This window comes from Oncorhynchus clarkii, chromosome 2, assembly GCF_045791955.1.
Source record: "Oncorhynchus clarkii lewisi isolate Uvic-CL-2024 chromosome 2, UVic_Ocla_1.0, whole genome shotgun sequence".
NCBI lineage: Eukaryota > Metazoa > Chordata > Actinopteri > Salmoniformes > Salmonidae > Oncorhynchus > Oncorhynchus clarkii.
In genome coordinates this window covers 15,999,529-16,021,996 of record NC_092148.1, presented here as the reverse complement: position 1 = coordinate 16,021,996, position 22,468 = coordinate 15,999,529, and the positions used below count along the sequence as shown (strand labels likewise).

The window sequence follows — 22,468 nt, the reverse complement described above, 5'->3', positions numbered from 1 at the left end:
ATGTGAACACGCGTTCCTCCACTCTGTATGTGAAGACGTTTTACTCCACTCTCTGTATGTGAAGACGTTTTCCTCCACTCTCTGTATGTGAAGACGTTTTCCTCCACTCTCTGTATGTGAACACGCGTTCCTCCACTCTCTGTATGTGAAGACGTTTTCCTCCACTCTCTGTATGTGAAGACGTTTTCCTCCACTCTCTGTATGTGAAGACGTTTTCCTCCACTCTCTGTATGTGAACACGCGTTCCTCCACTCTCTGTATGTGAAGACGTTTTCCTCCACTCTCTGTATGTGAACACGCGTTCCTCCACTCTCTGTATGTGAAGACATTTTCCTCCACTCTCTGTATGTGAACACGCGTTCCTCCACTCTCTGTATATGAAGACGTTTTCCTCCACTCTCTGTATGTGAAGACGTTTTCCTCCACTCTCTGTATGTGAACACGCGTTCCTCCACTCTCTGTATGTGAAGACGTTTTCCTCCACTCTCTGTATGTGAAGACGTTTTCCTCCACTCTCTGTATGTGAAGATGTTTTCCTCCACTCTCTGTATGTGAACACGCGTTCCTCCACTCTGTATGTGAAGACGTTTTCCTCCACTCTCTGTATGTGAACACGCGTTCCTCCACTCTCTGTATGTGAAGACGTTTTCCTCCACTCTCTGTATGTGAAGACGTTTTCCTCCACTCTCTGTATGTGAACACGCGTTCCTCCACTCTCTGTATGTGAACACGCGTTCCTCCACTCTCTGTATGTGAACACGCGTTCCTCCACTCTCTGTATGTGAACACGCGTTCCTCCACTCTCTGTATGTGAAGACGTTTTCCTCCACTCTCTGTATGTGAAGACGTTTTCCTCCACTCTCTGTATGTGAAGACGTTTTCCTCCACTCTCTGTATGTGAACACGCGTTCCTCCGCTCTGTATGTGAAGACGTTTTCCTCCACTCTCTGTATGTGAAGACATTTTCCTCCACTCTGTATGTGAACACGCGTTCCTCCACTCTCTGTATGTGAAGACGTTTTCCTCCACTCTCTGTATGTGAAGACGTTTTCCTCCACTCTCTGTATGTGAAGACGTTTTCCTCCACTCTCTGTATGTGAAGACGTTTTCCTCCACTGTATGTGAAGACGTTTTCCTCCACTCTCTGTATGTGAAGACGTTTTCCTCCACTCTCTGTTTTCCTCCACTCTCTGTATGTGAAGACGTTTTCCTCCACTCTCTGTATGTGAAGACGTTTTCCTCCACTCTCTGTATGTGAAGACGTTTTCCTCCACTCTCTGTATGTGAAGACGTTTTCCTCCACTCTCTGTATGTGAAGACGTTTTCCTCCACTCTCTGTATGTGAAGACGTTTTCCTCCACTCTCTGTATGTGAACACGCGTTCCTCCACGTTGTGAAGACGCGTTCCTCCACTCTCTGTATGTGAAGACGTTTTCCTCCACTCTCTGTATGTGAAGACGTTTTCCTCCACTCTCTGTATGTGAAGACGTTTTCCTCCACTCTCTGTATGTGAACACGCGTTCCTCCACTCTCTGTATGTGAAGACGTTTTCCTCCACTCTCTGTATGTGAACACGCGTTCCTCCACTCTCTGTATGTGAAGACGTTTTCCTCCACTCTCTGTATGTGAAGACGTTTTCCTCCACTCTCTGTATGTGAAGACGTTTTCCTCCACTCTCTGTATGTGAACACGAGTTCCTCCACTCTCTGTATGTGAAGACGTTTTCCTCCACTCTCTGTATGTGAAGACGTTTTCCTCCACTCTCTGTATGTGAAGACGTTTTCCTCCACTCTCTGTATGTGAAGACGTTTTCCTCCACTCTCTGTATGTGAAGACGTTTTCCTCCACTCTCTGTATGTGAAGACGTTTTCCTCCACTCTCTGTATGTGAACACGCGTTCCTCCACTCTCTGTATGTGAAGACGTTTTCCTCCACTCTCTGTATGTGAAGACGTTTTCCTCCACTCTCTGTATGTGAACACGCGTTCCTCCACTCTGTATGTGAAGACGTTTTCCTCCACTCTCTGTATGTGAACACGCGTTCCTCCACTCTGTATGTGAAGACGTTTTCCTCCACTCTCTGTATGTGAAGACGTTTTCCTCCACTCTCTGTATGTGAAGACGTTTTCCTCCACTCTCTGTATGTGAACACGCGTTCCTCCACTCTCTGTATGTGAAGACGTTTTCCTCCACTCTCTGTATGTGAACACGCGTTCCTCCACTCTCTGTATGTGAAGACGTTTTCCTCCACTCTCTGTATGTGAAGACGTTTTCCTCCACTCTCTGTATGTGAAGACGTTTTCCTCCACTCTCTGTATGTGAACACGTTCCTCCACTCTGTATGTGAAGACGTTTTCCTCCACTCTCTGTATGTGAAGACGTTTTCCTCCACTCTCTGTATGTGAAGACGTTTTCCTCCACTCTCTGTATGTGAAGACGTTTTCCTCCACTCTCTGTATGTGAAGACGTTTTCCTCCACTCTCTGTATGTGAAGACGTTTTCCTCCACTCTCTGTATGTGAACACGCGTTCCTCCACTCTCTGTATGTGAAGACGTTTTCCTCCACTCTCTGTATGTGAAGACGTTTTCCTCCACTCTCTGTATGTGAAGACGTTTTCCTCCACTCTCTGTATGTGAACATGCGTTCCTCCACTCTCTGTATGTGAAGACGTTTTCCTCCACTCTCTGTATGTGAAGACGTTTTCCTCCACTCTCTGTATGTGAAGACGTTTTCCTCCACTCTCTGTATGTGAAGACGTTTTCCTCCACTCTCTGTATGTGAAGACGTTTTCCTCCACTCTCTGTATGTGAACACGCGTTCCTCCACTCTCTGTATGTGAAGACGTTTTCCTCCACTCTCTGTATGTGAAGACGTTTTCCTCCACTTTCTGTATGTGAAGACGTTTTCCTCCACTCTCTGTATGTGAAGACGTTTTCCTCCACTCTCTGTATGTGAAGACGTTTTCCTCCACTCTCTGTATGTGAACACGCGTTCCTCCACTCTCTGTATGTGAAGACGTTTTCCTCCACTCTCTGTATGTGAACACGCGTTCCTCCACTCTCTGTATGTGAAGACGTTTTCCTCCACTCTCTGTATGTGAAGACGTTTTCCTCCACTCTCTGTATGTGAAGACGTTTTCCTCCACTCTCTGTATGTGAAGACATTTTCCTCCACTCTCTGTATGTGAAGACGTTTTCCTCCACTCTCTGTATGTGAAGACGTTTTCCTCCACTCTCTGTATGTGAACACGCGTTCCTCCACTCTCTGTATGTGAAGACGTTTTCCTCCACTCTCTGTATGTGAAGACGTTTTCCTCCACTCTCTGTATGTGAAGACGTTTTCCTCCACTCTCTGTATGTGAACACGCGTTCCTCCACTCTCTGTATGTGAAGACGTTTTCCTCCACTCTCTGTATGTCAACACGCGTTCCTCCACTCTGTATGTGAACACGCGTTCCTCCACTCTCTGTATGTGAAGACGTAATCCTCCACTCTCTGTATGTGAAGACGTTTTCCTCCACTCTCTCAGTGGAGAAGCCCATTCCCACTCAGGAGACTGAAAAGATTTGGCATTGGTCCTCAGAGCAACCTGACTGGTTGTATCACCGCCTGGTATGACATATTGGTATTACAGACTCAATCAGGGATATGTTGAAAATGTCAGTGAAGACACCTGCCAGTTGGTCAGCACATGCCCGGAGCACACGTCCTGGTAATCCGTCTGGCCCCGCGGCCTTGTGTATGTTGACCTGTTTAAAGGTCTTACTCACGTCGGCTACGGAGAGCGTGATCACACAGTCGTCCGGAACAGCTGATGCTCTCATGCATGCCTCAGTGTTGCTTGCCTCGAAGCGAGCATAGAAGTGATTTAGCTCGTCTGGTAGGCTGGGCAGCTCGCGGCTGTGCTTCGCTTTGTAGTCTGTAATAGTTTGCAAGCCCTGCCACATCCGATGAGCGTCGGAGCCAGTGTAGTATGATTCAATCTTAGCCCTGTATTGACGCTTTTCCTGTTTGATGGTTTGTCGCAGGGCATAGCAGGATTTCTTGTAAGCTTCCGGGTTAGAGTCCCGCACCTTTAAAGCGGCAGCTCTACCCTTTAGCTCAGTGCGAATGTTGCCTGTAATCCATGGCTTCTGGTTGGGGTATGTACATACAGTCACTGTGGGGACGACGTCCTCGATGCACTCATTGATAAAGCCAGTGACTGATGTGGTGTACTCCTCAATGCCATCGGAGAATCCCGGAACATGTTCCAGTCTGTGATAGCATAACAGTCCTGTAGTTTAGCATCTGCTTCATCTGACCACTTTTTTATAGACCGAGTCACTGGTGCTTCCTGCTTTAATTTTAGCTTGTAAGCAGAAATCAGGAGGAGAGAGTTGTGGTCAGATTTACCAAATGGAGGGCGAGGGAGAGCTTTGGACACGTCTCTGTGTGGTGTGGATTACAGGTGATCTAGAATTTTTTCCCTCTGGTTGCACATGTAACATGTTGATAGAAATGTGGTAGAACTGATTTAAGTTTCCCTGCATTAAAGTCTCCGGCCACTAAGAGCGCCGCCTCTGGGTGAGTGGTTTCCTGTTTGCTTATTTCCTTATACAGCTGACTGAGTGCGGTCTTAGTGCCAGCATCTGTCTGTGGTGGTAAATAAACAGCCATGAAAAGTATAGCTGAGTATAACTCTTTAGGCAAGTAGTGTGGCCTGCAGTTTATCAGAATATACTCTATACTCTCAGGTTAGCAAAATATAGAGACTTCCTTAGATTTCGTGCACCAGCTGTTGTTTACAAATATGCACAGACCGCCTCCCCTCGTCTTACTGTGCTGTTCTATCTTGCCGGTGCAGCGTCATTCAATCACGATTCCGTGAAACATAGGATATAACACTTTCTGATGACCCGTTGGTAGGATATTTGTGATCGTACCTCGTCTAAGTGTGTACATGTACATATTACCTCGACTAACCTGTACCCCCCCGCACGTTGACTCTGTACCGGTTTATTTAGTAAATACTTTAACACTTATTTTGCTTAAAAATGCATGGTTGGTTCAGGGCTTGTAAGTAAGCATTTTACTGAAATGTCTACACCTGTTGTATTTGATGATATTTTGCAGTCATGTGTGTAAGTGTATTCAGTAAAGATCTCCCCTGGCTGATTATGCTACAGGCTGTCTGTGTGTGTGGAACACTACAGCGTAGGGTCAACTGCGACCTCCCCACTGTTACTGCCTGCTGTGGAGCAGAGTGGAGAATGGTAGCAGGGAGAGACCTCCCCACTGTTACTGCCTGCAGTGGAGCAGAGTGGAGAATGGTAGCAGGGAGAGACCTCCCCACTGTTACTGCCTGCTGTGGAGCAGAGTGGAGAATGGTAGCAGGGAGAGACCTCCCCACTGTTACTGCCTGCTGGGGAGCAGAGTGGAGAATGGTAGCAGGGAGAGACCTTCCCACTGTTACTGCCTGCTGGGGAGCAGAGTGGAGAATGGTAGCAGTGAGAGGTGTGAGACCTCCCCACTGTTACTGCCTGCTGTGGAGAATGGTAACAGTGAGAGGTGTGAGACCTCCCCACTGTTACTGCCTGCTGTGGAGCAGAGTGGAGAATGGTAGCAGGGAGAGACCTCCCCACTGTTACTGCCTGCTGGGGAGCAGAGTGGAGAATGGTAGCAGGGAGAGGTGTGAGACCTCCCCACTGTTACTGCCTGCTGTGGAGAATGGTAACAGTGAGAGGTGTGAGACCTCCCCACTGTTACTGCCTGCTGTGGAGCAGAGTGGAGAATGGTAGCAGGGAGAGACCTCCCCACTGTTACTGCCTGCTGGGGAGCAGAGTGGAGAATGGTAGCAGTGAGAGACCTCCCCACTGTTACTGCCTGCTGGGGAGCAGAGTGGAGAATGGTAGCAGGGAGAGACCTCCCCACTGTCACTATCCCCCCAGGAACCATTCTCTGTCCCTTCTCTCTCTCCCCTCCTCTCATTGATATCTAAGACACTGTGTGCATCCTAATGTTCCAGTTGAATGTAGACTCCACTGAGCTGCCTGCCAGAAAGGCCACTCTGTTCTTTCTGACTTAGAGTGTCCTTCTATATTCTACCCATTGTGTTCTACTCTGTCCTAAATAACCGTCTGTCAGGCTGTTTGTTCATTACTATGAAAATGGCCCATCTTCATTTCATACGCGACAGTACAGTGGTTTTCATACATGGAGATGCACCCGACAAGGCCTTGTGTGGTCCTTGAAGATGTACCTCTTCAATACTAGAATACTATAATGGCACAATCCCAGAATGACGTGTTGTCCCTGTACCATGTTTAGAAAGACAGTGTTTTTCTCTGTGTGTGATTTTGTGTCTCTCAGTGAGTATAAGGTGTGTTTGGGGTTCGTCACAGACTGCTGCCTCTTGCTGTTGTCTGTCTGTTTGTTTCTCTGTGTGTGTTATCTGTCTGGGGCATCACAGGAAAAGGTGTGCTCCAGCACTGATAAAGACCTACCTGGACGCCACTCAGCTGTCTTAGCTTTTTTACCTTTCTTTAGAAACAATCAGAAGCTCAGGGCTTTATGCAAACACAGACACATACACACCCATACACACACATCTGTAGGCTTCATTTAGTTACAGGAGCTGGTAGGTTCAGTTAAAGGACAGACAATCTGGACTCTGGAATCCATACCATCTATTTACCTCCCTCCATCCTTTCCCTCATCAATCGCTCTCTCCTTCTTTCCCTGACTGGTCTCTGTGTGTGTGTGTGTGTGTGTGTGTGTGTGTGTGTGTGTGTGTGTGTGTGTGTGTGTGTGTTACGTATATCATGCCACACACACACACATCTTTGGTATGGAGTGTTGAACAGTGTGTGGCATGTGTGTTTAACGTTACACCCTTTGGTAGCCCCCTCGTCTTTCCCATCAGCAAACATTCTCTTATCTTCTGCTGTTTGAACTTTCCTATTTTGTTTTAGACTCATTTTTATATAATAATAGGTGTTTGACATAAAAACGTGTGTATTTAAACTCAACATAATAATGTGAAAGTGCCTCAATAACTAATCATTACCTCCCTCCCTCTCTTTCCCCCCTCTCCCTCTTTCTCTCTCTCTCCCTCTCCCTCCCTACCTCTTTCTCCTTCTCCTTCTCCCTCTCCCTCTCTCTCTCTCTCTCTCTCTGCAGTGTGCTGGGCCGTCGTGACAGTGACAGTGACAGTGACTCCCAAGGTGGAGGTGATCAAGGGAGAGTCAGCCATTCTGCCCTGCACCTTCAAAATCCCTCCCTCCCCGAAGAACATCGTAGAGTGGTTCATTGTAAGTCTCCTACTACTTTACTCCTGGCTTCCCACATTTGAAAAATACTACAGTTTACTATATAATACTACAGTGCTTACTATAGAATTCAGTAGTATACTGTAGAATACTAAATACCCAAATCAAATCAAATTGTATTTGTCACATGCGCCAAATACAACAGGTGTAGACTTACCTCTCTTTCCCTCTCCTTCCTCCTCCCTCTCCCCCTCTCTCCTCTTCCCCTCACCAGGAGGAGGGTGGCACCAGGAAGCGTGTTGCGTTCCGCTCCGTGTCGGGCGGTGAGGGGAAGAGTGATGAGGGGACACGTCTGTCCGACAGAGTGACAATGGGAAGGGACTTCTCTCTGAACATCTCCCCCGTGGCGGTGGAGGACCAGCTGCCCTTCTACTGCCAGGTCACTGCTGGCCCTGCCGGGGTTGGAGAGGCCATCACACAGCTCAAAGTCTTCTGTGAGTTACTGACCACTGACCTTTAGAGTGACCCTACTGTGACCTTTAGAGTGACCCTACTGTGACCTTTAGAGTGACCCTACTGTGACCTTTAGAGTGACCCTACTGTGACCTTTAGTGACCGATGCGGTCTTCGCTGTATGGGATGCCGGCTGAATTTTGATTGTCGGGATGAGAGTGTGTGTGTTGTATGTGCTAGATGAGAGTGTGTGTGTTGTGTGTGCTGGATGAGAGTGTGTGTGTTGTGTGTGCTGGAGGACAGTGTGTGTGTTGTGTGTGCTGGAGGACAGTGTGTGTGTTGTGTGTGCTGGAGGAGAGTGTGTGTGTTGTGTGTGCTGGAGGAGAGTGTGTGTGTTGTGTGTGCTGGAGGAGAGTGTGTGTGTTGTGTGTGCTGGGTGAGAGTGTGTGTGTTGTGTGTGCTGGGTGAGAGTGTGTGTGTTGTGTGTGAGTGTGAGCGTCTAAATCAACGATTAACGTACAAACTTAGTTAATTAACAATATTATTGTGGGAAGCGCTACTAAGGTACACAATAGTACATTTTGGTAGATAGAAGGTGCTCTTTGGTAAAAGGGGTAAATTGGTCATCAAAAAGAAAGGAGGCCCACTCTTCATATAATTAATTAAAATGCCTTTATTATTATGGCTTGTTCAATAGAAACAAAGTTTTAAAAACCGACGCGTTTCGGCTGCATGGCCTTCGTCAGGGAGAACAAATAAAGAGGAACACAATGTCCTCTTTTGAACAGCTTTTCAATCAGCCCTAATTGGAAGAGGGAGTGGTTAAACAATTGATTGGACTCACCTAGTAAGCAATACTATACACATTAAAAGGTGAAATACTGTAGCTATGTTATCATAAAAATACAACTCCAAGATAGAAGTAAATCCATATCTTCATTTAAACCAGGGTACTTAGTGGCCTGTAGTTTGTAAATCCATATCTTCATTTAAATCAGGGTATTTAGTGGCCTGTAGTTTGTAAATCCATATCTTCATTTAAACCAGGGTACTTAGTGGCCTGTAGTTTGTAAATCCATATCTTCATTTAAATCAGGGTATTTAGTGGCCTGTAGTTTGTAAATCCATATCTTCATTTAAACCAGGGTATTTAGTGGCCTGTAGTTTGTAAATCCATATCTTCATTTAAACCAGGGTATTTAGTGGCCTGTAGTTTGTAAATCCATATCTTCATTTAAACCAGGGTATTTAGTGGCCTGTAGTTTGTAAATCCATATCTTCATTTAAACCAGGGTATTTAGTGGCCTGTAGTTTGTAAATCCATATCTTCATTTAAACCAGGGTACTTAGTGGCCTGTAGTTTGTAAATCCATATCTTCATTTAAACCAGGGTACTTAGTGGCCTGTAGTTTGTAAATCCGTATCTTCATTTAAACCAGGGTACTTAGTGGCCTGTAGTTTGTAAATCCGTATCTTCATTTAAACCAGGGTACTTAGTGGCCTGTAGTTTGTAAATCCATATCTTCCTTTAAACCAGGGTATTTGGTGGCCTGTAGTTTGTAAATCCATATCTTCATTTAAACCAGGGTATTTAGTGGCCTGTAGTTTGTAAATCCATATCTTCATTTAAACCAGGGTATTTAGTGGCCTGTAGTTTGTAAATCCACATCTTCATTTAAACCAGGGTATTTAGTGGCCTGTAGTTTGTAAATCCACATCTTCATTTAAACCAGGGTATTTAGTGGCCTGTAGTTTGTAAATCCATATCTTCATTTAAACCAGGGTATTTAGTGGCCTGTAGTTTGTATATCCATATCTTCCTTTAAACCAGGGTATTTAGTGGCCTGTAGTTTGTAAATCCATATCTTCATTTAAACCAGGGTACTTAGTGGCCTGTAGTTTGTAAATCCATATCTTCATTTAAACCAGGGTACTTAGTGGCCTGTAGTTTGTAAATCCATATCTTCATTTAAATCAGGGTATTTAGTGGCTTGTAGTTTGTAAATCCATATCTTCATTTAAACCAGGGTATTTAGTGGCCTGTAGTTTGTAAATCCATATCTTCATTTAAACCAGGGTATTTAGTGGCCTGTAGTTTGTAAATCCACATCTTCATTTAAACCAGGGTATTTAGTGGCCTGTAGTTTGTAAATCCATATCTTCATTTAAACCAGGGTATTTAGTGGCCTGTAGTTTGTAAATCCATATCTTCATTTAAACCAGGGTTCCTTAGTGGCCTGTAGTTTGTAAATCCATATCTTCATTTAAACCAGGGTACTTAGTGGCTTGTAGTTTGTAAATCCATATCTTCATTTAAACCAGGGTATTTAGTGGCCTGTAGTTAGTAAATCCATATCTTCATTTAAACCAGGGTATTTAGTGGCCTGTAGTTTGTAAATCCATATCTTCATTTAAACCAGGGTACTTAGTGGCCTGTAGTTTGTAAATCCATATCTTCATTTAAATCAGGGTATTTAGTGGCTTGTAGTTTGTAAATCCATATCTTCATTTAAACCAGGGTATTTAGTGGCCTGTAGTTTGTAAATCCATATCTTCATTTAAACCAGGGTATTTAGTGGCCTGTAGTTTGTAAATCCATATCTTCATTTAAACCAGGGTATTTAGTGGCCTGTAGTTTGTAAATCCATATCTTCATTTAAACCAGGGTATTTAGTGGCCTGTAGTTTGTAAATCCATATCTTCATTTAAACCAGGGTTCCTTAGTGGCCTGTAGTTTGTAAATCCATATCTTCATTTAAACCAGGGTACTTAGTGGCTTGTAGTTTGTAAATCCATATCTTCATTTAAACCAGGGTATTTAGTGGCCTGTAGTTAGTAAATCCATATCTTCATTTAAACCAGGGTATTTAGTGGCCTGTAGTTTGTAAATCCATATCTTCATTTAAACCAGGGTATTTAGTGGCCTGTAGTTTGTAAATCCATATCTTCATTTAAATCAGGGTATTTAGTGGCCTGTAGTTTGTAAATCCATATCTTCATTTAAACCAGGGTACTTAGTGGCCTGTAGTTTGTAAATCCATATCTTCATTTAAACCAGGGTATTTAGTGGCCTGTAGTTTGTAAATCCATATCATCATTTAAACCAGGGTATTTAGTGACTTGTAGTTTGTAAATCCATATCTTCATTTAAACCAGGGTATTTAGTGGCCTGTAGTTTGTAAATCCATATCTTCATTTAAACCAGGGTATTTAGTGGCCTGTAGTTTGTAAATCCATATCTTCATTTAAACCAGGGTACTTAGTGGCCTGTAGTTTGTAAATCCATATCTTCATTTAAACCAGGGTATTTAGTGACTTGTAGTTTGTAAATCCATATCTTAATTTAAACCAGGGTATTTAGTGGCCTGTAGTTTGTAAATCCATATCTTCATTTAAACCAGGGTATTTAGTGGCCTGTAGTTTGTAAATCCAAAAACGTTCCCTTTGGTTTAACTGTTTAAGATGGTCCCCTTTTCTAATAGAGGCCGGAACATGATCAATACCCATAGCTTGTAGGGAGTCAGGGTTGCCATGGTGTAGGGACTTGTAGTACCTTGCCATGGGGTCGTCTTCATTGCCTACCCGTATGGCGTACTTGTGTTCCGCTAAGCCGTCTTGAAGGCGTCTCTTTGTCCGTCCAATGTAGAACACCTTGCACTGTGGACATTCCAATCTGTAGATGACATGAGTGGTTTTACAGTTAACCTCTAGCACTTAGCCGTCCCGGATCCGGGATCGTGAATACAGACTCAAGCTCATGTAACGGATGTGGAACGGCTAGCTTAGTTAGCGTGGGCGCTAAATAGCGTTTCAATCAGTGACGTCACTTGCTCTGAGACCTTGAAGTAGTAGTTCCCCTTGCTCTGCAAGGGCCGCGGCTTTTGTGGAGCGATGGGTAACGACGCTTCGTAGGTGTCAGTTGTTGATGTGTGCAGAAGGTCCCTGGTTCGCGCCCGGGTATGGGCGAGGGGACGGTTTAAAACTTATACTGTTACATTGATGCTGTTGACCCGGATTACTGGTTGCTGCGGAAAAAAAGGAGGAAGGTCAAAAGGGGGGTGAGTGTAACGGATGTGAAACGGCTAGCTTAGTTAGCGTGGTCGCTAAATAGCGTTTCAATCAGTGACGTCACTTGCTCTGAGACCTTGAAGTAGTAGTTCCCCTTGCTCTGCAAGGGCCGCGGCTTTTGTGGAGCGATGGTTAACGATGCTTCGAGGGTGACTGTTGATGTGTGCAGAAGGTCCCTGGTTCGCGCCCGGGTATGGGCGAGGGACGGTCTAAACTTGTACTGTTACACTCATTACCATAACGCAACGTTAACTATTCATGAAAATCGCAAATTAAATGAAATAAATATGCCATCTCTCAAGCTTAGCCTTTTGTAAACAACACTGTCATCTCAAATTTTCAAAATATGCTTCTCAACCATAGGAAAACAATCATTTGTGTAACAGTAGCTAGCTAGCGTAGCATTTAGCGTTAGCATTAGCGTTAGCATCCAGCAGGCAACATTTCAACAAAAAACAAGAAAAGCCTTCAAATAAAATAATTTACCTTTGAAGAACTTCGGATGTTTTCAATGAGGAGACTCTCAGTTAGATAGCAAATGCTCAGTTTTTCCAAAAAGATTCTTTGTGTATTAGAAATAGCTCCGTTTTGTACATCACATTTGGCTACCAAATAAACCCGAAAATACAGTCCTCAAAACGCGAACTTTTTTCCAAATTAACTCCATAATATCGACTGAAAACATGGCAAACGTTGTTTAGAATCAATCCTCAAGGTGTTTTTCACATATCTCTTCGATGATATATAGTTCGTGGAAGCCTGGTTTCTCCTCTCTATCAAATGGAAAAATACTTGCACCTGGCGTTGCGCACCAATTTCGACGCAGGACACCAGGCGGACACTTGGAAAATGTAGTCTCTTATGGTCAATCTTCCAATGATATGCCTACAAATACGTCACAATGCTGCCGACATCTTGGGGGAACGGCAGAAGGTCTAAGCTTATTCCTGTCACATTCACAGCCATATAAGGAGACATTAGAAAACAGAGCTTCAGAAATTCTGCTCATTTCCTGTTTGACGTTTCATCTTGGTTTCGCCTGTAGAATGAGTTCTGGGGCACTCACAGACAATATCTTTGCAGATTCTGAAACTTCAGAGTGTTTTCTTTCCAAAACTGTCAATAATATGCATAGTCGAGCATCTTTTCGCGACAAAATATTGCGCTTAAAACGGGAACGTTTTTTATCCAATAATGAAATAGCGCCCCCATAGACTCAACTGGTTTTAATAAAGTGCTTGACGTGATACTCCATTTAGGAAGCTGTGTCAACAAAATACTTCTTCTGTGCAATATTACTGCAATGGTTGCACTGGTTACATTTAGGAGAGCCCTTGGGTTTGTGGTCAAGCCAAGTTTTTTGAGTCACCCGGAAGATAACTGTGGACGAATTTGTCATTTAGGGTAGGACATCTCTTAACACTTATGACTGGTGGCTCAGGAAAGACTTGGCGTAGTAGCGTATCACTTTGGATGATTCCCCAATTATTTGTAATGGTTATTTGAATGTTCTCTGCTTCAGTGCTGTATTTTGTAACAGAATACACTCTCTGATGTATCACGAGGCTCTCCCCTTCGTAACAAGTTCTCTCTGTCAAGTAATCCAGCCCTTATACCTGCATCTTTCAGGACCTGAACGCTGTAGCACTGATTCAAGAAGCGATTCTCCAATTCAGCAGATTTGACACTGTAGTCTGTTTCCTGATCGCAAATTCTGTTTTTTAAAACTTTGTTTCTATTGAACATGCCATACTAATAAAGGCATTTTAATTAATTATATGAAGAGTGGGCCTCCTTTCTTTTTGATGACCAATATTATTTTTGCATTGCAGGGTGTAGTCAATAATAAGCATTATACATGAACTAAATACCGAGTAGAACGACGTAAAATGATTGAGATAATAAATGGTAGTGAAAGTAAAACTCTTTCTTGCACCTTAACATTTCATCTTTGTAAGAAAACGATCTCTAATAAGCTGCCCAGAGGTCAATTAGTCCTATGAACATCACACTTGACACAATTTATTAATAGTTCAATTGCATCTGTCATGTCTAATAGATGTCATCTTAATGACCGTCCAGAATTCTCCTGAATTATCACCATAGCGATGAGAGCTGACCCCAGACCAGGTCGTTGTGTCCTTGTCACACTCTGCAACCCCAACACATTAGCAATCCTATTCCTGGTGTTAAAATACACCAGGAATATAGTGTTTGGGGATGGCCCAATATCAATAAATATCATTATTTTGGGTTGGGCCAATGGGGGTAGAGGGTGAATGGTGTTGGTTAGAGAATTGAGTGACACTTCATTAACCATTTAAGTGCTGTTTAAAAGGCTCAGTAAGTCATTCATTAACATGCATGTGCCCTATAGACATTCAAGTCTGAAGGAATAACTTAGGATGTAAATGGCTATTAGTTCACACATTGTAAAGTAGATGTCATAGGTGACATTATTATTTAAAAAAATGTTTACCTTTATTTAACTAGGCAAGTCAGTTAAGAACAAATTCTTATTTATAATGATGGCCTACCACCGGCCAAACCCCAACGACGCTGGGCCAATTGTGCGCCGCCCTATGGGACTCTCAATCACGGCCGGTAGTGATACAGCCTGCATTATAAAGAGTACCTTAATGGAGCACTGATACAATTAATTACGACAAGTCAAATACCTGACTATAGACTTTAACAGGCCACTCAGGACTGTTCCCTAAAGTACTGTATCTCCTCTTTGTCTGCCTTCCTCTCCCTACTGAATAGGAGCAGTTTTTAATGACTCCCTACAAGGGCTGAGAAATAGCCTGAGTGTTCTGAAACAATGGGCTTCCTTAGGGAGGTTTACACTACAGCAGCAGGTATAATGGTCTGAGCAGAAAGGGAAACAGTGATACACTCACTGACACCATACATCCTGCCTCCATTTCCCTCACGTGTGTGTGTGTGTGTGTGTGTGTGGAAACTGACACCCATGTTAAATAATGTGTTACATTTCTGACAGTTCTAGTCAGCAAACAGACACCTGTAAGAACAATGAGGAGCAAGACAGAGGAGAGAGAGTAATATAGAGGGGGAGGAGTGAAGGGAGAGGAATTAGGGAGAGTTAGGGAGGTGAGAGAGAGAAAGATAGAGGGAGGAGAGAGAGAGAACGATAGAGGGAGGTGAGAGAGAGAAATATATAGGGAGGTGTGAGAGAGAAATATAGAGAGAGGTGAGAGAGAAAGATAGAGGGAGGTGAGAGAGAGAAAGAGAGGGAGGTGAGAGAGAAATATAGAGGGAGGTGAGAGAGAAATATAGAGGGAGATGAGAGAGAGAAATATATAGGGAGGTGAGAGAGAAATATAGAGGGAGGTGAGAGAGAGAAATATATAGGGAGGTGAGAGAGAGAAAGAAAGATAGAGGGAGGTGAGAGAGAAATATAGAGGGAGGTGAGAGAGAGAAAGATAGAGGGAGGTGAGAGAGAGAAATATAGAGGGAGGTGAGAGAGAAATATAGAGGGAGGTGAGAGAGAAATATAGAGGGAGGTGAGAGAGAAATATAGAGGGAGGTGAGAGAGAAATATAGAGGGAGGTGAAAGAGAGAGAAATATAGAGGGAGGTGAGAGAGAAATATAGAGGGAGGTGAGAGACAGAGAAATATAGAGGGAGGTGAGAGAGAAATATAGAGGGAGGTGAGAGAGAAATATAGAGGGAGGTGAGAGAGAGAAATATAGAGGGAGGTGAGAGAGAGAAATATAGAGGGAGGTGAAAGAGAGAGAAATATATAGGGAGGTGAAAGAGAGAGAAATATATAGGGAGGTGGAAGAGAGAGAAATATAGAGGGAGGTGAGAGAGAAATATAGAGGGAGGTGAGAGACAGAGAAATATAGAGGGAGGTGAGAGAGAGAAAGATAGAGGGAGATGAGAGAGAGAGAAATATATAGGGAGGTGAGAGAGAAATATAGAGGGAGGTGAGAGAGAGAAAGATAGAGGGAGGTGAAAGAGAGAGAAATATAGAGGGAGGTGAGAGACAGAGAAATATAGAGGGAGGTGAGAGACAGAGAAATATAGAGGGAGGTGAGAGAGAAATATAGAGGGAGGTGAGAGAGAGAAATATAGAGGGAGGTGAGAGAGAAATATAGAGGGAGGTGAGAGAGAGAAAGATAGAGGGAGGTGAAAGAGAGAGAAATATAGAGGGAGGTGAGAGAGAAATATAGAGGGAGGTGAGAGAGAAATATAGAGGGAGGTGAGAGAGAGAAATATAGAGGGAGGTGAGAGAGAGAAATATAGAGGGAGGTGAGAGAGAAATATAGAGGGAGGTGAGAGAGAAATATATAGGGAGGTGAAAGAGAGAGAAATATAGAGGGAGGTGAGAGAGAAATATAGAGGGAGGTGAGAGACAGAGAAATATAGAGGGAGGTGAGAGAGAGAAAGATAGAGGGAGATGAGAGAGAGAAATATAGAGGGAGGTGAGAGAGAGAAATATAGAGGGAGGTGAAAGAGAGAGAAATATAGAGGGAGGTGAGAGACAGAGAAATATATAGGGAGGTGAAAGAGAGAGAAATATAGAGGGAGGTGAAAGAGAGAGAAATATAGAGGGAGGTGAGAGAGAAATATATAGGGAGGTGAGAGAGAAATATAGAGGGAGGTGAGAGAGAGAAATATATAGGAAGGTGAGAGAGAAATATATAGGGAGGTGAGAGAGAGAGAGAAATATAGAGGGAGGTGAGAGAGAAATATAGAGGGAGGTGAGAGAGAAATATAGAGGGAGGTGAGAGAGCAAGATAGAGGGAGGTGAGAGAGAAAAAGAGGGAGGTGAGAGAGAAATATAGAGGAAGGTGAGAGAGAGAAATATAGAGGGAGGTGAGAGAGAAATATAGAGGGAGGTGAGAGAGAGAAATATATAGGGAGGTGAAAGAGAGAGAAATATAGAGGGAGGTGAGAGAGAAATATATAGAGGGAGGTGAGAGAGAAATATAGAGGGAGATGAGAGAGAAATATATAGGGAGGTGAGAGAGAAATATATAGAGGGAGGTGAGAGAGAGAGAGAAATATAGAGTGAGGTGAGAGAGAGAAATATAGAGGGAGGTGAGAGAGAGAAATATAGAGGGAGGTGAAAGAGAGAAATATATAGGGAGGTGAAAGAGAGAAATATAGAGGGAGGTGAGAGAGAGAAATATAGAGGGAGGTGAAAGAGAGAAATATAGAGGGAGGTGAGAGAGAAATATAGAGGGAGATGAGAGAGAGAAAGATAGAGGGAGGTGAGAGAGAAATGTAGAAGGGGGTGAGAGAGAAATATAGAGGGAGGTGAGAGAGAGAAATATAGAGGGAGGTGAGAGTGAAAGATAGGAGGTGAAAGAGAGAGAAATATAGAGGGAGGTGAGAGAGAGAAATATAGAGGGAGGTGAGAGAGAGAAATATAGAGGGAGGTGAGAGAGAGAAAGATAGAGGGAGGTGAGAGAGAGAAAGATAGAGGGAGGTGAAAGAGAGAGAAATATAGAGGGAGGTGAGAGAGAGAAATATAGAGTGAGGTGAGAGAGAAATATAGAGGGAGGTGAAAGAGAGAGAAATATAGGGGGAAGTGAGAGAGAGAAATATAGAGGGAGATGAGAGAGAAATATAGAGGGAGGTGAGAGAGAAATATAGAGGGAGGTGAGAGAGAAATATAGGGAGGTGAAAGAGAGAGAAATATAGAGGGAGATGAAAGAGAGAGAAATATAGAGGGAGGTGAGAGAGAGACAGATAGAGGGAGATGAGATATAGATAGGAAGATCACGCCAATGTTATTAAATGTCTGCCGTTTATTTTTATAGTCAGACGGCAGCTGTGGTCTCGCTGCGATACCATGACCTTGCATGTGAATGAGCGAGGGAGTGAGAGATACATAGATGACGGAGAGATAGAAACAGAGGGAACATACAGCAGTGAGAGAGAGAGAACGAGGAGTGTGTCTCTTGTCTGTGACCCGTATCAGCCCACAGCAACCGAGGTCACAGTGGAATAATCCACACAGGGATGTTTACCATTGTGTGTGTGTGTGTGTGTGTGTGTGTGTGTGTGTGTGTGTGTGTGTGTGTGTGTGTGTGTGTGTGTGTGTGTACTTGCATTTATGTGCATGCACTGCATATGTGTGTGTGTCTGTTACTGTAGTTACAGTAAATTAATGTCACTTGTCTCTCTCAGGGTGACGTGAGCTTGGCACCTCGAGCTCTTCCTGTCTGTGTCAAGGCTCTGAGTGTTTCCGTCCTGTGATTGGTTAAGGAAGGGGATACCAAATTATTTCCAGTCATCCAAATACATGTGTATACCTAGAAATGTCTTTCTGACTGCTCTGGAACTATATATATATACTGTGCATATATTCATGTAAACAGCTATGCTTATTTGAATTCAGATAATATACTGTATCAGAAAATGTGAAAATAGTGGACTTGCATTTTGTAAAGCTCTGATCTGAGAATATATCTCCCCCTTCCTCAGTCGCTCCAGAGATGCCAGAGGTCACTGGATCCAACCAGGCCATATCTGTTGGTGACTCCTCCACACAGGTTGGTTTCAACTATTTGTCCTGGAAACTTCCATTGTCCTCTAATGTTCTTATGTTCTTCCATTGTCTTCTAATGTTCTTATGTTCTTCCATTGTCCTCTAATGTTCTTCCATTGTCCTCTAATGTTCTTATGTTCTTCCATTGTCCTCCAATGTTCTTATGTTCTTCCATTGTCCTCTAATGTTCTTCCATTGTCCTCCAATGTTCTTATGTTCTTCCATTGTCTTCTAATGTTCTAATGTTCTTCCATTGTCTTCTAATGTTCTTATGTTCTTCCATTGTCCTCTAATGTTCTTATGTTCTTCCATTGTCTTCTAATGTTCTTCCATTGTCCTCTAATGTTCTTATGTTCTTCCATTGTCTTCTAATGTTCTTCCATTGTCCTCTAATGTTCTTCCATTGTCCTCTAATGTTCTTCCATTGTCCTCTAATGTTCTTCCATTGTCCTCCAATGTTCTTATGTTCTTCCATTGTCTTCTAATGTTCTTCCATTGTCCTCCAATGTTCTTATGTTCTTCCATTGTCCTCCAATGTTCTTATGTTCTTCCATTGTCTTCTAATGTTCTTCCATTGTCCTCCAATGTTCTTATGTTCTTCCATTGTCCTCCAATGTTCTTATGTTCTTCCATTGTCTTCTAATGTTCTTCCATTGTCCTCTAATGTTCTTCCATTGTCCTCTAATGTTCTTCCATTGTCCTCTAATGTTCTTCCATTGTCCTCCAATGTTCTTATGTTCTTCCATTGTCTTCTAATGTTCTTCCATTGTCCTCTAATGTTCTTCCATTGTCCTCTAATGTTCTTCCATTGTCCTCTAATGTTCTTATGTTCTTCCATTGTCTTCTAATGTTCTTCCATTGTCCTCTAATGTTCTTCCATTGTCCTCCAATGTTCTTATGTTCTTCCATTGTCTTCTAATGTTCTTCCATTGTCCTCCAATGTTCTTATGTTCTTCCATTGTCCTCCAATGTTCTTATGTTCTTCCATTGTCTTCTAATGTTCTTCCATTGTCCTCTAATGTTCTTCCATTGTCCTCTAATGTTCTTCCATTGTCCTCTAATGTTCTTCCATTGTCCTCCAATGTTCTTATGTTCTTCCATTGTCTTCTAATGTTCTTCCATTGTCCTCTAATGTTCTTCCATTGTCCTCTAATGTTCTTCCATTGTCCTCTAATGTTCTTATGTTCTTCCATTGTCTTCTAATGTTCTTCCATTGTCCTCTAATGTTCTTATGTTCTTCCATTGTCTTCTAATGTTCTTCCATTGTCCTCTAATGTTCTTCCATTGTCCTTTAATGTTCTTCTATTGTCCTCTAATGTTCTTCCATTGTCCTCTAATGTTCTTATGTTCTTCCATTGTCTTCTAATGTTTTTCCATTGTCCTCTAATGTTCTTCCATTGTCCTTTAATGTTCTTCCATTGTCCTCTAATGTTCTTTCATTGTCCTTTAATGTTCTTCTATTGTCCTCTAATGTTCTTCCATTGTCCTCTAATGTTCTTATGTTCTTCCATTGTCCTCTAATGTTCTTTCATTGTCCTCTAATGTTGTTTCATTGTCCTCTAATGTTCTTCCATTGTCCTCTAATGTTCTTTCATTGTCCTCTAATGTTCTTCCATTGTCCTCTAATGTTCTTCCATTGTCCTCTAATGTTCTTCCATTGTCCTCTAATGTTCTTCCATTGTCCTCTAATGTTCTTCCATTTTCCTTTAATGTTCTTCCATTGTCCTCTAATGTTCTTCCATTGTCCTCTAATGTTCTTCCATTTTCCTTTAATGTTCTTCCATTGTCCTCTAATGTTCTTCCATTGTCCTCTAATGTTCTTCCATTGTCCTCTAATGTTCTTCCATTTTCCTTTAATGTTCTTCCATTGTCCTCTAATGTTCTTCCATTGTCATTTAATGTTCTTCCATTGTCCTCTAATGTTTGTCCATTGTCCTCTAATGTTCGTCCATTGTCCTCTAATGTTCTTCCATTGTCATTTAATGTTCTTCCATTGTCCTTTAATGTTCTTCCATTGTCCTCTAATGTTCTTCCATTGTCCTCTAATGTTCTTCCATTGTTCTTTAATGTTCTTCCATTGTCCTCTAATGTTCTTCCATTGTCCTTTAATGTTCTTCCATTGTCCTCTAATGTTCTTCCATTGTCCTTTAATGTTCTTCCAGTGTCCTCTAATGTTCTTTCATTGTCCTTCAGTTGCTGAGTATCTTTCCCCTCCTCTCTGTGTGTGTGTGTCAGGTGGGCCAGTGTGTGAGCCATAACGGTCACCCCCAGCCCAGGATCATCTGGTTCCAGGACTCCAAGCCTCTGCCTGAGGTCAAGGACAACAAAGAGAGTGAGTATACACTCCCTCTACTTACTTCTACTACTACTACACTGTAAACAAAAATATGCTAGTGTTTCAACTAATTATTATTAAGTAACTGCTTCCACAGACTTTTCTTTTGTTTACTCAACTGTTCAGTCTAAAATATAATTGTTGACCCAAACTTAGCACCAATGTGAGAAAACATAGGCAAAAACTTTGTAAACTTAAAATGATGTGTTTTCTCAACTTGTCTGGTGTGTTGATTCAACTAGAACTTGTTCTCTGTTCATCTTACCTAAAAAGTACCAGTTACACACACCATGCTTTTAACTTATTGGCGCACCCATCCCGTTAGCGGGATCATTTTCGTCAACATCCGCTGAATTGCAGAACGCCAAATTCAAATGAAATTACTAAAAATATTTAATTTTCATGAAATCACAAGTGCAATATAGCAAAACACAGCTTGGTTTGTTGTTAATCCACCTGGCGTGTCAGATTTAAAAAAAGCTTTACAGCAAAAGCTATCCAAGCGTTTATGTTAGGACCTCTCTCTCAGCAGACAAAACATTACCAACAGCTATCAGCAAAGTAGAATGGTCACGAAAGTCAGAAAAGCAATAAAATTAATCGCTTACCTTTGATGATCTTCGGGTGTTTGCACTCACAGGACTCCCAGTTACACAATAAATGTTCCTTTTGTTCGATAAAGATTATTTTTATATCCAAAAACCTCCATTTGGTTGACACGTTTTGTTCAGAAATCCACAGGCTCGTGCAGGTCATGACGGGCAGACGAAAATTCCAAATAGTATCCATAAAGTTCGTAGAAACATGTCAAACGTTTTTTATAATCAATCCTCAGGTTGTTTTTACAATAAATAATCAATAATATTTTAACCGGACCGTAGCTTTTTCAATAGGAGAGAGAGAGAAAATGTCTGCTCCAAGATGTTGCACATGCAAAACTCTGCTGGCACCCAGCCATCCACTGACGCGATGTGATCCTTCTCGCTAATTTTTCAGAATAAAAACCTGAAACTATGTCTAAAGACTGTTCACACCATGTGGAAGCCATAGGGAAAGGAATCTAGTTGATATCCCTTTAAATGGAGGGAAGGCATGCAATAGAACAGGGAGATTTGTTTCTCTTAGTCACTTCCTTGTTGGATTTTCCTCAGGTTTTTGCCTGAAATATCAGATCTGTTATATACTCAGACAATATTTTGACAGTTTTGGAAACTCTAGAGTGTTTTCTATCCTAATATGACAATTATATGCATATTCTAGATTCTGGGCCTGAGAAATAGGCAGTTTCATTTGGGTATGTTTTTCATCCAAACACTGACGGGCAGACGAAAATTCCAAATAGTATCTTTTAACATGTTTTCAACTTACATATTTGACAAATGTTGACATGATTACATTTTGCATGTTCATGTATACAGTAATTCTTATTCATTTTCCTTACCTGGGATTTGACCTCACAACCTCTTGGTTCAGTTCATTCCGATCTTCCTACTGCGCCACCATGTAAAACAAAACCCAGCTATGGGACCTGTTACTTATTAATGAGTTGAAACAGCTAGATTATTTTTTACAGTGTCCTACAACCACCTACCACTACAGTATTACTACAGTCGGCCTCCGCGCAGCACCCTGGCCTGAACTTTAGTTACTGTCACTAGCTGGCTACCGCCTGGTTACTCAACCCTCCACCTTAGAGGCTGCTGCCCTGTGTACATAGACATGGAATCACTGGTCACTTTAATAATGGAACACTGGTCACTATAATAATGTTAACAGACTATTTTACTCATTTCATAATAATGTTTACGTGCTATTTTACCCACTTCAAATCAAATCAA

At 42.5% G+C, this 22,468-nt stretch overlaps 1 protein-coding gene across 2 annotated transcripts in view; it reads left to right on the top strand.

Moving 5' to 3' along the window:
* Positions 1-22,468, top strand: part of LOC139422783 (basal cell adhesion molecule-like) — a 100,050-nt gene that overhangs the window by 57,637 nt on the left and 19,945 nt on the right. For both annotated transcript variants that reach the window (XR_011635758.1, XM_071174130.1), the window contains exons 2-5: positions 7,161-7,291; positions 7,524-7,743; positions 18,232-18,299; positions 20,531-20,627. Coding sequence is in view for 1 of the 2 variants with exons in the window: in XM_071174130.1 (XP_071030231.1) it covers positions 7,161-7,291; positions 7,524-7,743; positions 18,232-18,299; positions 20,531-20,627 (516 nt within the window). In the remaining variant the exon portion in view is untranslated. The remainder of the gene's footprint in view (positions 1-7,160; positions 7,292-7,523; positions 7,744-18,231; positions 18,300-20,530; positions 20,628-22,468) is intronic.